This window comes from Nicotiana sylvestris, chromosome 6 (assembly GCF_000393655.2).
Source record: "Nicotiana sylvestris chromosome 6, ASM39365v2, whole genome shotgun sequence".
NCBI classification, from domain to species: Eukaryota; Viridiplantae; Streptophyta; class Magnoliopsida; order Solanales; family Solanaceae; genus Nicotiana; species Nicotiana sylvestris.
Genome location: NC_091062.1, coordinates 188,396,662 through 188,412,724, shown reverse-complemented (window position 1 = coordinate 188,412,724; position 16,063 = coordinate 188,396,662). Strand labels below are relative to the sequence as shown.

Here is a 16,063-nt window from a genome sequence, read left to right as displayed (position 1 = left end):
GCCAGCTGCTCCGCTCAGATAAGTCTCTTTTCTTTTTCCCCTTCAGATAGACTTCCAGTTTTGGATTTTTCTTATCCTTAACTTTGCAAGTCATTGCATTTCATTTCTTTCAGGTTTATTTCTCTAAGATGTTCCCAATGTTAGTTCTGTTTAAGCAAATAAGAACGAATTTCAAAGCTTACTCCCAACTTCCAAAGTTGCACAAGGCACAGGGCGGTCAAGGCATTGCTAGAGATAGTATGATGTGAAATGGGGTATAAAGGTCAGAGGAAGTTTCATAGTGTGAAATGGTGTGGTAATTTTGTGGGAAATGCAGTGGTTCAAACAGATGGGGCAGAAATGTAACAAACGGTTTGGGTATATAACACTCGGGTCATCCAATGTCATGGGGTTTGAAAGTTAGTCGGGAAGTCAAGCGGTTCTTGGACAGTTCAGGGGAAGCCAGCCAAAACAAAGCACGACAACGGGGAGGCCACTTTCAGCAAGAATGCCACAAACTAACCACCACATTTAAAACTGACAAGATTTTTCTTTGATTGGAACAGGGGTAGGAAGTTTTCGATTGTTTCGGAGAAACCTACCGTAAGGAAAGGCAAGCATCAGATAAGTTTGACTGTAAATTTTCAGGACCCGCCTGGATAATGAGATATAATTTGAAGTTCTCAGGACCCTCCTGGAAAATGGGACCTAGTTTAAAATTCAAAACAATCATGAGTAGCATAATCTAGCATAAATGCACCACAAAGGAATATAAGTTGGTTTCAAAGTTTGCAAGTTTGAGATAGGATTCAATTAAGAGTTGTCAGGACCCTCATGAATAATGGGACCTAGATTTAAGATTTCCATTAGATAACAAGATTTAGCGTAAGTTCTGTTGTAGGGTGGTATAATTCAGTCGTCAAAATTGTCACGCTTAAGATAATACTTGATTTTGATTTTCAGGACCCTCCTGGATAATGGGATGTAGTTTTAAGGTTTACTCTAAATAACAAGATTTAACGTAAGTTCTGATTTAAGGAAGTATAATTCAGTCGTAAAAGTTGTCCCTCATAAGATAAGACTTGATTTTTGATTGTCAGGACCCTCCTGGATAATGGGATGTAGCTTTAATATTTTCTTACCTTCAGAAGATATAACTTAGATTTAAAATTGTCGCTTAATTAAGAGTTGTCAGGACCCTCCTGGATAGTGGGATGTAGTCGTAAGACCTTCTTAGATGACAAGATTTAGCGGAAGTCATACCTTTAGAAAACATAATTCAACTTTTAAAACTATCATTTAATTAGGAGTTTTCAGGACCCTCCTGGATAATGGGATCTAGCTTTCAAATTTTTAGTAATATTTGGTAACATGATTCAGTTTAACACTCACAGATGTGCCCATCTACCAAACTGGGGCAGGAAATTTTCTTTGTTTTGTCTATTTTGTTGAAATCAGGTGCCCACTTGGAGAACAGGGAGAAGCAGTTCAAATTCAGCAATCAGGCGCCCACCTGGAGAGCACGGGAATACATTTCAAGTTCAGCAATCAGGCGCCCACCTGGAGAGCACGGGAATACAATTCAAGTTCAGCAGTCAGGCGCCCACCTGGAGAGCACGGGAATACAATTCAAGTTCAGCAGTCAGGCGCCCACCTGGACAGCATGGGAATACATTTCAAGTTCAGCAATCTGGCACCCACTCGGAGAGCACAGGAATATAATTCAAGTTCAGCAGTCAGGACCCCACCTGGAGAGCACAGGAATACAATTCAAGTTCAGCAGTCAGGCGTCCACCTAGAGAAAGGAAAGCATCTTAGAGTACAATACGAGTTCAGCAATCAGGCTTCCACCTGGAGAAAAGGGAAAACATCTCAGATTACAATTCAAGTCGGTAACAAAGGAATTTCACCGGGAGAATACATGTCAACAAGGCAACAAGAGCCACAAGATCACGTTTGAAGATATAGATAAGATTCTTGTAATTCATAGATCATAGTTTAGTCTAGCTTCTTTTTATTTTGTCATGGTGTAATAAGGGGTGCGGTAAGCAGTAGCAGCAGTAGCAACAACAATAAGATCACAGCTTCATGGTAGTCCCAGCTGCCGAAACTTCCCGAACTACACTGACATGGTTCCTTTATAGCCAAGGATATGTAGGCAACCTCGGAAACAGGGTGCGGTCAAATCTTTCAAAACTGCTTCCACGGAGTATTCAAACGGGCAAAAATCGCTCGTACTCGCTCACTTTATCTTTACACGAAAATTCTTCGTGTTTTCGAGCAAATAGGGGCAGCGTGAGCACGTGATTTTTTCCCTATATGAATTACTCCCACAAATTCAAAATAAAATAATTTCTTTCATTATTTGCAAATTTCGTAACTTTTTTTGTTATTGTTTGCATTTATCTACGCATGTTTAATTTTGTTAAATTATGAAAAATACAAAAATATGTTGCATTTGCATTTAGGAGTTAATTTTGCATTTTTAAATCAATTAGTAATTTAGTTGCCTTAAAAAAATAAAAAATCACAAAAAAATTGGTTTATTTTGCATTGTTCATTTTTAAAATTTGAATTTTGTTGGTTTTCCTTTAATTTGATATTTAATTAGTTGTAATAATTATTAGGGTTAATTAATTTAATTTTCTAGGATAATTTGGTTTAGGAATTAAGTTGGGTTTTGTTTCATTTTCATTTTTTTTTTTGAAAAGAAAAGAATTTTTGAAAATAAGAATTGAAAAGGAAAAGAAGGAAGAAAGTCAAGAATTCAGTTTTTGGGCCAATTTCACCCAAATTCGTTCAGACCCAAGTTATTTTTCCCTAGACCCGGCCAATCCGAGCCCAAACCACTGCCCATGCCCGATCCAAATATGACCCCTGAAACGACGTAGTATGGTCGGGATACTACGTCGTTTCAAGTCCTTTTGATTTAAGTTAATCCTGGCCCTCTATCCCCGGCTCATCCAACGGTTTTAAACATCTCCCCCAAATTCAATTAAATATGTCTGAAGAAGTTGTAGAGACAACCTAGTACATTTCACCTCTTCACTCCGTCTCCTTCACTTCAAGACCTAATCCGCCATTGTCACAGGGGCTACACCTCCAAACCATCACCAAAACTTCACCCCACAATCCCTAGCCTCCCCTCATCCTTGTCCCACTATCAATTCCCCAAAAGTCCCAGCCCATTTGCCTTACTTTTGGATCTGAAATTCCGAAAAGAACAAAAACCTAAATCCATTGCTTTTGCTGATTTCAATGATTTCTGAAGTTCGATTTGTGCCAAAATTTATGCCAAGTGTTTGTTCTTGGTGAGAACAATCGCTTGGTATCATCTTTGGTCCATTTCGAAGCATGACGGATCCCAGTAGACTCCCCAGTTGTCTGGCCAAGCTCGTCGCCTTCGTCGATGTTCCGGCTAAAACCAGTATCATTCCTTTCTCTATTCCTTTCTTCGCATCTGTTTCTTGTCTTCTCTTTATTTGATTTTCGTATTTATGTATGTTTGAATCAATTTCAGTTTGATTAAAATCAGTTTCTAGTTGTTCATTTGCATGATGGGGATTAATATCCATTTAAGTTTGTTTTGTTTGAGTTTTTGTTTTGGCCGACATTTTTTTTAAGTTCAGTCGCTAATTTTATTAAAGGGCTTGATGAAACAGTTTCCTTTCTCCCTTATTCATTTTTAGGTTTGGGCTATTTCGTGCATTGGGTTGGGTTTTGAGTCAACTTGACCCAATTGGTTTCAGTGGTAAATGCCAAGTGTAAATACAGAGGGTCTGGAGGGTAATTTAGGTAATTGGTTTAGGGAATCTAGGGTATAACTGATTAAGGAAGCTTCTAGGAAGCTAGGTTGGGGGCTAATTTGAAAATCTGATTTTTAGACTAAGGTTTTCTGAGAAAAGATGAAAATGTAAAAAGGGTCTAATTGCAAAGTCTGACATCTTGAAGCTGCCCTACTTCCTTGCCTATAAAGGTACTCTACCTTGTTATTCAAGGCATATTTTGGAGAGGGGGGGAGATAAAAATTGGGCAAAAACTTAAACAGCTAAAAACTCTTGAAACCACATTGACTTTCTTGCATTTCTTTGGGGAAAATTGCTCAAATCTTGCTCAGTTTTGCTTGTTTGATCCTCTTCATTAGCTTGAACTTCTGAAAACCTCAGAATTCTGCACTTGGGTTGAAAAAATGGTTTAATTTTGGGGATTCGAAGGTTTGGTTGGAACTGCTGGTTTGGGTTATTGCTTATTTGTTGTTTTAGCTGGTTCCTCAAGGCTTAATTGGCTAATTCCAACATTGTTCCATTGATTTTCTGATGCTGCTATCCACTGACTCTGCCCTTCTTTTGTTTCCCTTTATTTTCAGGTATTTTCAGCACTATGGATATCACTTAAGTGTAATCTGAAGTTTGGGATTTAGAAATATGAAAAGCTGATGTTATTTGTAGTTCAAATCTCATTCCTTCTTCTTTCAATCTCGTAATGGCTGTAATATTTAGCTATTGAACTGTTTTGACTATTACATTGATCATGGATAGGGTGAGGCTGAAGTTTTAAAGTGATCTGTTCCTTCTTTTTAGTTATCAAGTTTGTTCGAATTTGGTTTAGGTGAAGGAATTGCTTTGGGTATATTTGCAGTAACACTTAGGCCAATATTGGATTGTCTGATGTTGTTTGAATGTTTTGTTATTATACTTGGTTGCTTTAAGGCCATGGCTATCCAATGTCAATCTTACAGGTTCTGTTAATATGAAACCCAGTTTAAGTTTAAATTCCCATGTCATTACTTCAAGTTAACTGGAAGTCTTGAAATTTAAAGTTGCATGTTGTACAGCTCTCAAAATTGAATTCTCCATTATTTTCAAAACTATGTCACTACTAAAAATCTCATGAAATTGTCTATTGAGTAGTAAGAAATTTGATTTAAAATTGATTGCGTATACCTTGGTGTTTTTTGTTGGTAGTCATTTGGGTTCACATCGGCACCCTGCGATTTTTTCAGATTCGGCTTGGGTGCTTTAGGGATTCGAAGTTGAGTCCCTACTTGCTAACCTCAGGCTCTTGAAAGTTTTGGGCTCATCTTGGGCTTAAATCTGAAGAGACTTGCAAAATTGGAATTATGTACTTTGTATCATTTGGGCTTGTTGGTCTAGTTCCCTCGTTTGTTTGGTTATTGAGAAGGTAATGTCTCATTAGGTAATTGCTTTGTTAATAAGACGCCTATTGGTAGCGAATTTGGTTCGAACTTTAGCGTAGAAGATATTCTGAACTCCTTTAGTTTTTTTTTGGGTGTGTCATATTAGCCAAATATATAACTTATGACCCTCAAAAGCTTAGTTTCGAACTTCCTTTAAAAATTGGGAATGAGGTGCGTCGTGCCAAATAAAAATCTTAAAATACACGGCCCTCGCTTAATTAACTTTTAATCCTTAGAAATCGACGCGCGCCATTTTGCAAATTTCCCATGGCCCTTTCAAAGTTAAAAACACGTAGTTGCTTTAGGCGCGTTATTTTAATAAAATTACCTTCCTAAACTCGGGTTGCATTTCATGTGACCCAAATCCAAATCTTAACAACGTTAAATAAAATGTGTCTCGGACTTCGGGTGCATTTCATGTGGCGTGGTCCAAAGACGTGTTTTTGATGACGTTGAAATCTTCCTTAAAATAATTAAAAGCGATTTTAAAGTTAAAAATGCACATAGGTTTAAAAGTGTTTTAAAATCAGATAATTAAGACAATAATAACAGTTGAGCGACCGTGCTAGAACCATGGAACTCGGGATTGCCTAACACCTTCTCTGGGGTTAATAGAATTCCTTACCCGGATTTTTATGTTCGCGGACTGTAATACAGAGTCAATCTTTTCCTCGATTTGGGATTTGAACGGGTGACTTGGGACACCATAAATTATCTCAAGTGGCGACTCTGGATTTTTAATAAAATGATCCCGTTTCGATTGTCACTTTAAGTTGGAAAAAAACTCCCTCTTATACTCCCTTCCGAGGTGTAGGCAAAATGGAGGTGTGACAGTCGGGCTATAACCAAATTCGCATGGCATCAAAAGATGAAGAGCTTACTGAGTTCCGCACCCCCAAGGGTATTTATTACTACAAGGTAATGTCTTTTGGCTTGAAGAACGTTGGTGCTACTTACCAAAGGGCTATGCAAAATATTTTTGATGATTTTCTCCACAAGAATGTCGAATACTATGTTGACGACTTGGTGGTAAAATCAAGAGAGAAGGGCGACCACTTGAAAGACTTGAGAATGGTATTTGAGTTGCTCCGGAGGTACCAACTTAGGATGAATCCATTGAAATGCGCCTTTGGAGTTACTTCCGGGAAGTTCCTTGGTTTCATTGTTCGACATCGAGGGATTGAAATTGATCAATCAAAATAGATGCAATCTTGAAAATGCCTGAGCCTTGGAATATTCATGAATTGAAAAGTCTGCAAGGAAAGCTAGCATACCTAAGGAGATTCATCTCAAACCTAGTTGGGAGGTGCCAACCATTCAATCGCCTTATGAAGAAAGGTGTCCCTTTCAAATGGGACCAAGCATGTAGCAATGCCTTTGAGAGCATTAAATCCTACTTGATAAAGCCTCCGGTTTTGGCAGCCCCTATACTTGGAAAGCCGCTGATACTATACATTTCAGCACAAGAAAGATCTATTGGAGCATTGTTGGCCCAAGAAAATAGTGAAGGGAAAGAAAACTCCCTTTACTACTTGAGCAGAATGATGACACCAAATGAGCTGAATTATTCGCCAATTGAAAAGTTATGTTTGGCACTAGTCTTCTCAATCCAAAAGTTGAAGCACTGCTTTCAAGCTCATGTCGTTCGTTTGGTTTCTAGAGCGAATCCCGTCAAGTTTGTGATGTCAAAACCTGTCCTTAGTGATCGACTAGCAAGGTGGTACCTCCAGTTTCAACAATTTGAAATCGTGTACATCCCACAAAAGGCTATAAAAGGACAAGCATTAGCGGACTTCTTGGTAGATCACCCTATACCTAATGATTGGGAACTAACTGACGAACTACCTGATGAGGACGCCATGGTCACTAAAGTTCAGCCTCCATGGAAGATGTACTTTGATGGTGTTGCACATCGCGGAGGAGCTGGTGCTAGTGTAGTATTTGTCACTTCTCAAGGTGAAGTTCTGCCTTACTCTTTTACGTTGACGCAACTTTGCTCTAACAACGTTGCTGAGTATCAAGCACTAATACTTGGGCTCGAAATGGCTGTCGAAATGAAGCGGCTGCAATTGCAAGTCTTTGGTGACTCTCAGTTAGTGGTCAATTAGATTTTAGGTAGTTACGAGGTCAAGAAGCCTAAACTACGCCCATATCATGATTACGCTAAAAAGTTAATAGGGTGGCTTGGTGATGTGACTATTCAGCATGTGTCAAGGAAAGAAAATAAGAAGGGGGATGATTTAGCTGCCCTAGCTTCATCTTTAACCCTGCCTGATCAAGCGCAAGTTACTGTCTGCCAAAAATGGGTAGTATCGCTACCAAATGAGGTTGAAGGTGAAGAAAATGAACCCAAGCATCTTGTTGTTGTTTCTGAAGTCGAGAAAGAAGAATGGAGACAACCCATTATCTACCACCTATGCTATAGGATACTTCCAGAAAATCCTCGGAGAAGAACTGAAATCCGTCGTCGTGCACCTCGCTTCCTTTACTACAAATATTCTCTATACAGAAGATCATTCGAAGGAGTACTCTTGCGATACTTAGGGGAAGATGAAGCACTCCAAGCTTTGCAAGAAGCACATTTTGGGGTATATGGGTCACACCAGTCTGGACCAAAGCTCCACTTCCATATAAAAAGGATGGGATACTATTGGCCAACGATGGTAAAAGATTGCTTGGACTATGCTCGAAGATGCAAGGCTTGTCAATTCCATGCGAATTTTATTCATCAACCTCCTGAAGTGTTGCACCCGACTGTTGCATCCTGGACGTTTGACGCTTAGGGATTGGATGTTGTTGGACCACTACCAAAGTCCTCTGGTGGGCACTATACAGCTTGGCTGCAATTGACTACTTCTCAAAATGGGCCGAAGTTGTTGCTCTTAAGGAAGTAAAGAAGGAAAATGTTGCAAGTTTTATCCGAGTAAACATTAACTATCGCTTTGGTATTCCTCGTTACATAATAGCAGATAATGGAAAGTCATTCGATAATAGGCTGATGAACAAGATTTGTGATCTCTTTGGCTTCAAGCAACGTAACTCTTCGATGTACAATGTTGTCGCCAATAGTCTAACTGAGGCATTCAACAAGACTCTATGCAACTTAGAGTAGCTTAGAGTTTCATTCTAAGTTTAGTCGCATAAGTTCAAAAGATACATATTACCCCAATTATTGTTCAAATGAAGTATGAAGAAATGTAAGATCAAGCTGAAATGCCATCCTCCTGTTGAACTTTGATCTCATTTGATTTAAAGGGGGCAACCCTCCATGGTAAATTGATATCTTCATAGAGCCGATTTTAGCAGGATATCAAGTATTTGAATTGAAGTACATGGATTCTCTATGTCTTCAGGTTTGTTGGTCTCCAAGTCCGCCCTATGCCATAAAAAAAAGGAAGAGAAGAGAGGCGTCAAAAGGAAAAGATTGCTTGGCACAAATTTTCAAATTCAGTGAGACTTGAACCCAAGATATTTGTGAGAATATAGCTCTTAAATTTTGATTGATGGCAAGTAATACATCTTCCGATCTCAAGGCTTCCATACCAAGATTAAAAAAATTTGGTGAAGTCGCGCAATTTGAAATCATCAACATGTCAAAATTTTATGTAGATTTTGGAATATTATCTGAAACTATCCTTAAGGTATTAAATTTTAAATTTTGGATATGATTTAAATTTTGAAGTTTAATTAACAAGAAAACAAACGGTTTGTAATTTTGACATTTCTACACCAAGATATGATTTTTTTGGTGAGACTGCACAAATTTGGAATTGATAGTGTGGTGCAATATAAAGTTAATTTCAAAATATTATCTGGGACGATTCTGAATTTGTTTGATTGAGAATTTTGTATATGTTCTAGATCTTGAAGTCTAGTTTTCTTGAAATCAAACGTTTTTCAATTTAGATATTTCTATACCGAGATATGAATTTATTGGTGAGACTGCGCAAATCTGAAATTGATAGCATGGTGCAATATAAAGTTGATTTCAAAATATTATCTGGCACGATTATGAGGTTGTTTGATTGAGAATTTTCGATATGTTCTAGATCTTGAAGTCTCGTTTTCTTGAAATTAAACGGTTCGCAATTTCAATATTTCTACACCGAGATATGAATTTTTTGGTGAGACTGCGCAAATCTGAAATTTTCAACATGGTGAAATCTAAAGTTGGTTTCAAAATATTATCCGGCGCGATTCTGAAGATTTTTTATTCTAATTATTGGATATATTTTAGATATTGAAGTCATCAAACGGTTCATTGTTTGGACTCTCCCACGACAAGATATGAATCTTTTGTTACAAGCGCGTAAAGCTGAAAATTATGCGACTAAGATAAAAGTCGTACAATGTAAAGCAAAAGAAAAGCTGAAATATTTAAGCCCTCAAAATCTCCAAGTTGGAGTCTTCAAGTCCGTAGGTATTCAAGTTGAAGTCCCCAAGTTGAAATTTTCAACTTCGTCGGTCTTCAAGTTGAAGTCTTCAAATTCGCTGATCTTCAAGTTGAAATATTTAGGCCATCCAAGTCTCAAAGTTGAAGTCTTCAAGTCCGTCGGTCTTCAAGTTGAAGTCTTCAAATTCGCCGATCTTCAAGTTGAAATATTTAGGCCATCCAAGTCTCAAAGTTGAAGTCATCAATTCCGTCGGTCTTCAAGTTGAAGTCTTCAAATTTGTCGATCTTCAACTTGAAATATTTAGGCCATCCAAGTCTCAAAGTTGAAGTCTTCAAGTCCGTCGGTCTTCAAGTTGAAGTTTTCAAATTTGCCGGTCTTAAAGTTGAAATATTTAAGTCCCCCAAGTTGAAGTCTTCAAGTCTTTCGGTCTTCAAGTTTCAATCTTCAAATTCGCCGATCTTTGAATTGTTTAAGCCCTCCGAATCTTCGAGTTGAAGTCTGCAAAGTCCGCCAAATCTTCAAAGTTCTCCAAGTGTTCAAGTCGATGTCGTCTTCAAGTTGAAGATTTATAACTTTCCAATCTTAAGGTGGACATGTAAGTCCCTTTGTACCTTAAGTTGGCCTCTTCGTGGGTTTGTCCTTAAAAGGAACTATAATTTTCCAATCTTAAGGTGGACATATGAGTCCCTTTGCACCTTAAGTGGTCTCCAATAGTCGGGCCATTTTGAGAGAAATCTCTCTGATAGTCGGGCCATATTGAGAGTAATCTCTCCGATAGTCGGGCCATTTTGAGAGTAATCTCTCCGATAGTCGGGTCATTTTGGGAGTAATCTCTCCGATAGTCCGGCCACATTGAGAGTAATCTCTCCGATAGTCGGGCCACATTGAGAGTAATCTCTCCGATAGTCAGGCCATTTTGAGAGTAATCTCTCTGATAGTCAGACCACATTGAGAGTAATCTCTCCAATAGTCGGGCCATTTTTAGAGTAATCTCTCCGATAGTTGAGCCACATTGAGAGTAATCTCTCCGATAGTCGGGTCGTTTTGAGAGTAATCTCTCCGATAGTCGAGCCACATTGAGAGTAATAAGGATGAGTACTCATCCCCTTACAACCCAAGATTGTCTTCTTCATGCGTAGATCATCTTGTTGAACAAGAACATATCTTTCTTGTTTGACCTACAAAAAAAATGACAAAAGAAGAAAAGAAGAAGAAATTACCTTCGCGTCAATGCTTTCGAGTTCGCAAAACTAGACTCCATATGGCTTGCAAATACTGTGAATTGATGCTAAACAATATACGACGTAGAGGTTTATATAGATAACAAAAGGTGGCTGTCAAATAGTGATTTCTGGGAGAAATTCAAAAATAGCCAGATTTTTACAACTGATCGTTCAAAAGTAGCCCAGTTTCAAAAGTAATCGAAATTTAGCCACTTTTCATGTAAAGATAAATCTGAGCGAAAACACTGTTCAAAACCCGAAAAATACGCCAGATATTGTACTGGAGTTCCATCATAAGTATGATTGAACTCCAGCATATTATACTAGAGTTCCAAGATAAGTATGCTGGAACTCCAGCATAATATGATGGAGTTCCAGCATAAGTACACTAGAACTCCAACATAATATACTGCAGTTCCAGCAAGTATTATTGTCCAGTATAATATACTGGAGTTTGGAGCACCGGTGCTCCAGTCTCCAGTATATTATACTGGAGTCAGCAAAGTATACCGGTCCAGCATAATATGTTGGAGTTCATACACAGGTGCACCGAACTCCAGTATATTATGCTGGACTGGTCTCTGTTGCAGCAAAATAGTGGCTATTTTTCAGTAACTTCGTAACCGCTGACTATTTTTAAATGACAAGAAAACTGACTATATCGTGCTATTTTTACGTGATTTCTCGATGTGGGACGTTGCGACAATTGGTCTTTGAAAAGGACATGGACTGTTGAGGTGGTGACTGTTACTCTTGTCACACCTCCTTTTTTCCTACACCCCGGAAAGGGTACAAGGGAGTTTTTTCCAACTTAAAGTAACAATCGAAACGGGATTCATTTATTATTAAAAATTCAGAGTCACCACTTGGGATAATTTATGGTGTCCCAAGTCACCAGTTCAAATCCCGAATCAAGGAAAAGATTGACTCTGTTTTACAGTCCGCGAACACAAAAATCCGGGTAAGAAATTCTGTTAACCCGGAAGAAGGTGTTAGGCATTCCCCGGTTCCGTGGTTCTAGCACGATCGCTCAACTTTTATAATTGGCCTATTATCTGATTTTAATACATGTTTTAGTCTATGGTTAAATTTTAACTTATTAACCGCTCTTATTCATTTTTAGGAAGATTGCAACGTCATTTAAAATATGTCTTGAACCACGTCACATAAATGCACCCGCGGTCCACGACACATTTTATTTAACGTTGTTGGGATTTGGATTTGGGTCACATGAAAATGCACACCCGAGTTTAGGAAGGTAATTTTAAATTACGCGCCTAAAGCAACTACGCATTTTTCAACTTTGCGAGGGCCATAGAAAATACGCTAAATAGCATGCCTCGAATTCTATGGATTTAAAATTAATTAAATGAGGGCCATGCGTTTTGAGGTTTTATTGTGGATGGAGTGGTATAATTGATAAGTACAAGAGACCTAAAGAAATGGGTTAGCTACATGTATATCACTGGAGCCTTTTGTTATAGCATACTACAATTCAGAAAGGTGGAGTTGGCATTTATGTTAAAATAACAAAAGACAGGTGCCAGCTTTGGGTTCATCTCCATATCATCTTCAAAAGACCGACTTTCGATTTCAAATTCTAGAAAGAAACTAACAAAATTTTATAGCAAAATAATGAATCTTAAATGACCATATGAGCACAAAAAGAAAAAGAAATCATGCTGAGAACTATTCGGATGAACCAGAAGGAACAAAACAAACATGGACATACAAAAATGCATTTTAAACTTGATTATAAAAAAAGAACACGTAAAGTAATTAATTTATTTAACACTATGCTAAAGAGAAAGTTGTAGTATCACCACTATAACTTCTACAGTACCATTTTGAAGAAGAAGAAGAAGAAGTTGAATCTTCACATGGTTAATTTAAGAAAATATGCAGCCAATAACATAAATTGAAGATTAGATCATTCCACTAACGCAATTTTTTTTTTACATCTTAACGTTGACAAATTGTTCAACTTCACATACTTCTTTAAATTTTAAAATATGAATATGGTGCTATATGATCTTGAAATTTAAATATAAACAAAACAATACCTGCTAGTTACAAGTCATGAGCCAAGAAAAATAAAAAAAAATAAAATGTAAAAAGAAAATAAAGAAAAAAAACGAGACAGAGTCATGAACATACTAAAATAACGTTAACATTTGCAAATCTCAATTCACTCAATCAAAGAAACATCATTCATGCGAACAAATCCAATACGAAAGAAACTTTATCAAAAGAACCAAATCAATTTACTTCTGCTTCAATAAAGATGGTCCGACATTTTTTAACTCAAGAGCTTGAATTACATACCTACAAGAGAGTGAATTCAAATGAATAAAATCTGAAAGTTGTAGAGTCAATACAGCAGCAACAACAAAATCTCTATCAACTCTTTTTCAAACCCAATATTCAAGGCCCGAAATGTTGAAAGAAATATTTAATGAAAACCTTCAACCTAAATTTCTTTCCTCCCCCTCTCTTCTTTTTTTTCTTCTTTCTTCTCAAATTTTCTCTTCTATTTATAGCAAAATTTTCGAGATTTTTCAGATTTTTTTTAAAAAATATTTTATTATTTTATTATTTTATAATTAAAAGAAATCCCACTTACAAATTACTTTTATTTTTTTTATAAAAAGAAATCCCACCTTTTTTTACTTTTATTTTTTAAATTCCAACTTTAATTACTTTTATCTTATTTAAAATCCCACTTTTTTTACTTTTTAAAAAAGAATTTCACTTATTTAACTTTTCTTAAAAAAACAATCCACTTTCTTTTGCTTTTCTTTTAAAAATGCTACTTTCTTTTACTTTTTATTTTTTTAAAATTTCCACAAAACTTTACTTTTATTTTTTAATTTTCTACTTTCTTTTATTTTTTAAAAGAGAATTTCACCTACTTTTACTTTTATTTTTTTATTCAATACTTCCCTTTTTCTTATTTTTTAAATCACTCCTGAAAATTAAAAAAAAATTAATATTTTTTCTGAATTTTTTTATTATTTTAAAATAAAAATAAAATAATATTAATAGTAATAATTCACCTTTTAAATTTTGTATTTTTACCCTATAATAAAAAGTGTAACAAAGCTAAAAATTGTAGGTTAAAACTCCTAAAATATTTACATAGAAGAAGTGATAAAAAATTAAATATTATCAAAAATTAGGTGCTCACGACTCTAATTAGAGCTGATGTGGGATGGAATCCTTGCAAGATAATAAGATGTCAATTGGAGTCCTTACCAATTCGTTGTCAACGTGTAAGTCAATCCAAATTTAATCCAAACTCAATTTCCATTTGACAATCCAAATGCAAATTCAATTCAATTTACGTGGCTTCCTTTATCCAAACATATAGGACTAGTGCAAGCTTTAAGTAATTGAAGCTTAGAATCTGTTAGCATATGCTCTCAACTTTAGCAGTATATTAAGTTACGGATACTTCAAGTCTAACCTTCGAAATTAACAAAGTTAATATTTGACAAATCTTAAAGTAGGGGGCATTTGTAGGCATATAAATTTTACATAAATTAAATTCATAAAATAATTTGGACTATATTTTAAATTCAAGATATATTTGTCCAAATAAATACTACGGGCTAATACGATTGAATTAATTATATAAGTCCTGTCGCACCTCCTTTTTCCGCCCCCGCTAGGGTACAAGGGAGTTTTTCCAATTAAAGGACGATCGAAACGGGATTTATTTATTTATTTCAGAGTCGCCACTTGGGAGATTTAGGGTGTCCCAAGTCACCAATTTTAATCCCGAATCGAGGAAAAGAATGACTCTGTATTATAGTCCGCGAACCAGAAATCCGGATAAGGAATTCTGTTAACCCGGGAGAAGGTATTAGGCATTCCCGAATTCCGTGGTTTTAGCACGGTCGCTCAATTGTCGTATTTGGCTCATTTATCTGATTTTTAAACAATTAAGAACTTATATGCAAATTTAACTTTTAAAAACCGCTTTTATCATTATTTAATTTATACAAAATTGCAACGTCGTGAAAACGCATCTCGAACCACGCCACAACCAGTGCACACGTGATTTGTTGACGCATTTTTGACTTCGTCAAGATCGTGATTTGTGTTACATAAATGTACACCCGTATTTAAGAAAATAACCTTATTAAATATGCGCCAAAATACAACGCGTTATGATACTATTAGGTAGGACTGTGAATTTTACTAAATTGCCCATCTCGGAATCTAGGTATTTTCTTATATTTTAAAAAAAAATAAGATTGGAGGACTGCAATTTTTGTATTATTTATATTTATTTATTTTTTAGCGAGATCCTCCCTTATTTTATGAATACCCTTTAATGACTACATCTTTATTATTACTAAGTTTATCTATAATTATGAAGTCAATCTCTACATACTTAAAAATAACATATTAATTACTAATTTAAAACAAATATTAATGGAAAGTAATATTACTAAAATTATAATTACAAACAATATGGAATTGTCAAAAAAAAAACAAAAAAAAACTAATTATCCCATAGTTGGATTGAAATTCATATTATTAGTATGACTTAAGCTTATTGAAATTAATTATTTACAAATACTGAAAATTTAAAAAAAAACTTGATTACTAAACCATATTTCTAAAATTAAAACAATTTAACCTTAACTAACCTTGTTTTAATTCACATCATGTCCTAATACTTGATTCGCAAACTAATTCATGTTTTAACTGAAATTAACTACATGATTCCGATTAACTTAACGTTGACAAAAAAAACCTTATGAATAAAGAGCTTAGTCAATTTTTGCCAAACTGATTCCATAACGCCATTTTTACGTTATTTCTTCTATTTTGATTATTAAACAGTTTTAATTAATAATCAGGCTTAAATATATTTCCTAATAATCCGGTTAAGGCGTTATTTAATATATCGCTATAATCATGCCTAATGACAGTGATTTACAGAATAATAATACATGAAATAATCTAAATACAATTAAAAAAAATTAAAACTAAATTAGAAATTTAACATTCCGTTTTTCATTTCAGCTTACAAAATGCCAAAATTACAGTTGTGTACCTGGTATTGCCAATATAAGAAGAAGAAAGTCAGCCACGCAGTACGTAACACAGCAACAACAATAATAACCAGCAATCCAGTCAACAAAAATCCCAGTGACAAATTTGAAAATCAAAATAAAATCCAGAAACACTGTCAACCAAACAACGGACAGAAACCAAGGGAATTTTCAGATTTGAAAAGCTAATTAATGTTTAACCCT

At 35.7% G+C, this 16,063-nt stretch overlaps 1 protein-coding gene across 1 annotated transcript; it reads left to right on the top strand.

The window, feature by feature from the left end:
• The first annotated feature begins 6,858 nt into the window (after positions 1-6,858).
• Positions 6,859-8,288, top strand: LOC138871836 (uncharacterized). The gene is made up of 3 exons (XM_070149743.1): positions 6,859-7,275; positions 7,381-7,781; positions 8,012-8,288. Exons 1-3 carry the CDS (start codon positions 6,859-6,861, stop codon positions 8,286-8,288), a joined length of 1,095 nt encoding a protein of 364 aa, XP_070005844.1.
• Positions 8,289-16,063: the final 7,775 nt, after the last annotated feature.

Coding starts and splice junctions, on each gene's coding strand:
- LOC138871836 (XM_070149743.1), top strand. CDS start 6,859: ATGTCAAAACCTGTCCTTAGTGATCGACTAGCAAGGTGGTACCTCCAG. Junction 7,276..7,380: donor TTGGTGACTCTCAGTTAGTG/GTCAATTAGATT, acceptor GTGACTATTCAG/CATGTGTCAAGGAAAGAAAA. Junction 7,782..8,011: donor GGGGTATATGGGTCACACCA/GTCTGGACCAAA, acceptor GGCACTATACAG/CTTGGCTGCAATTGACTACT.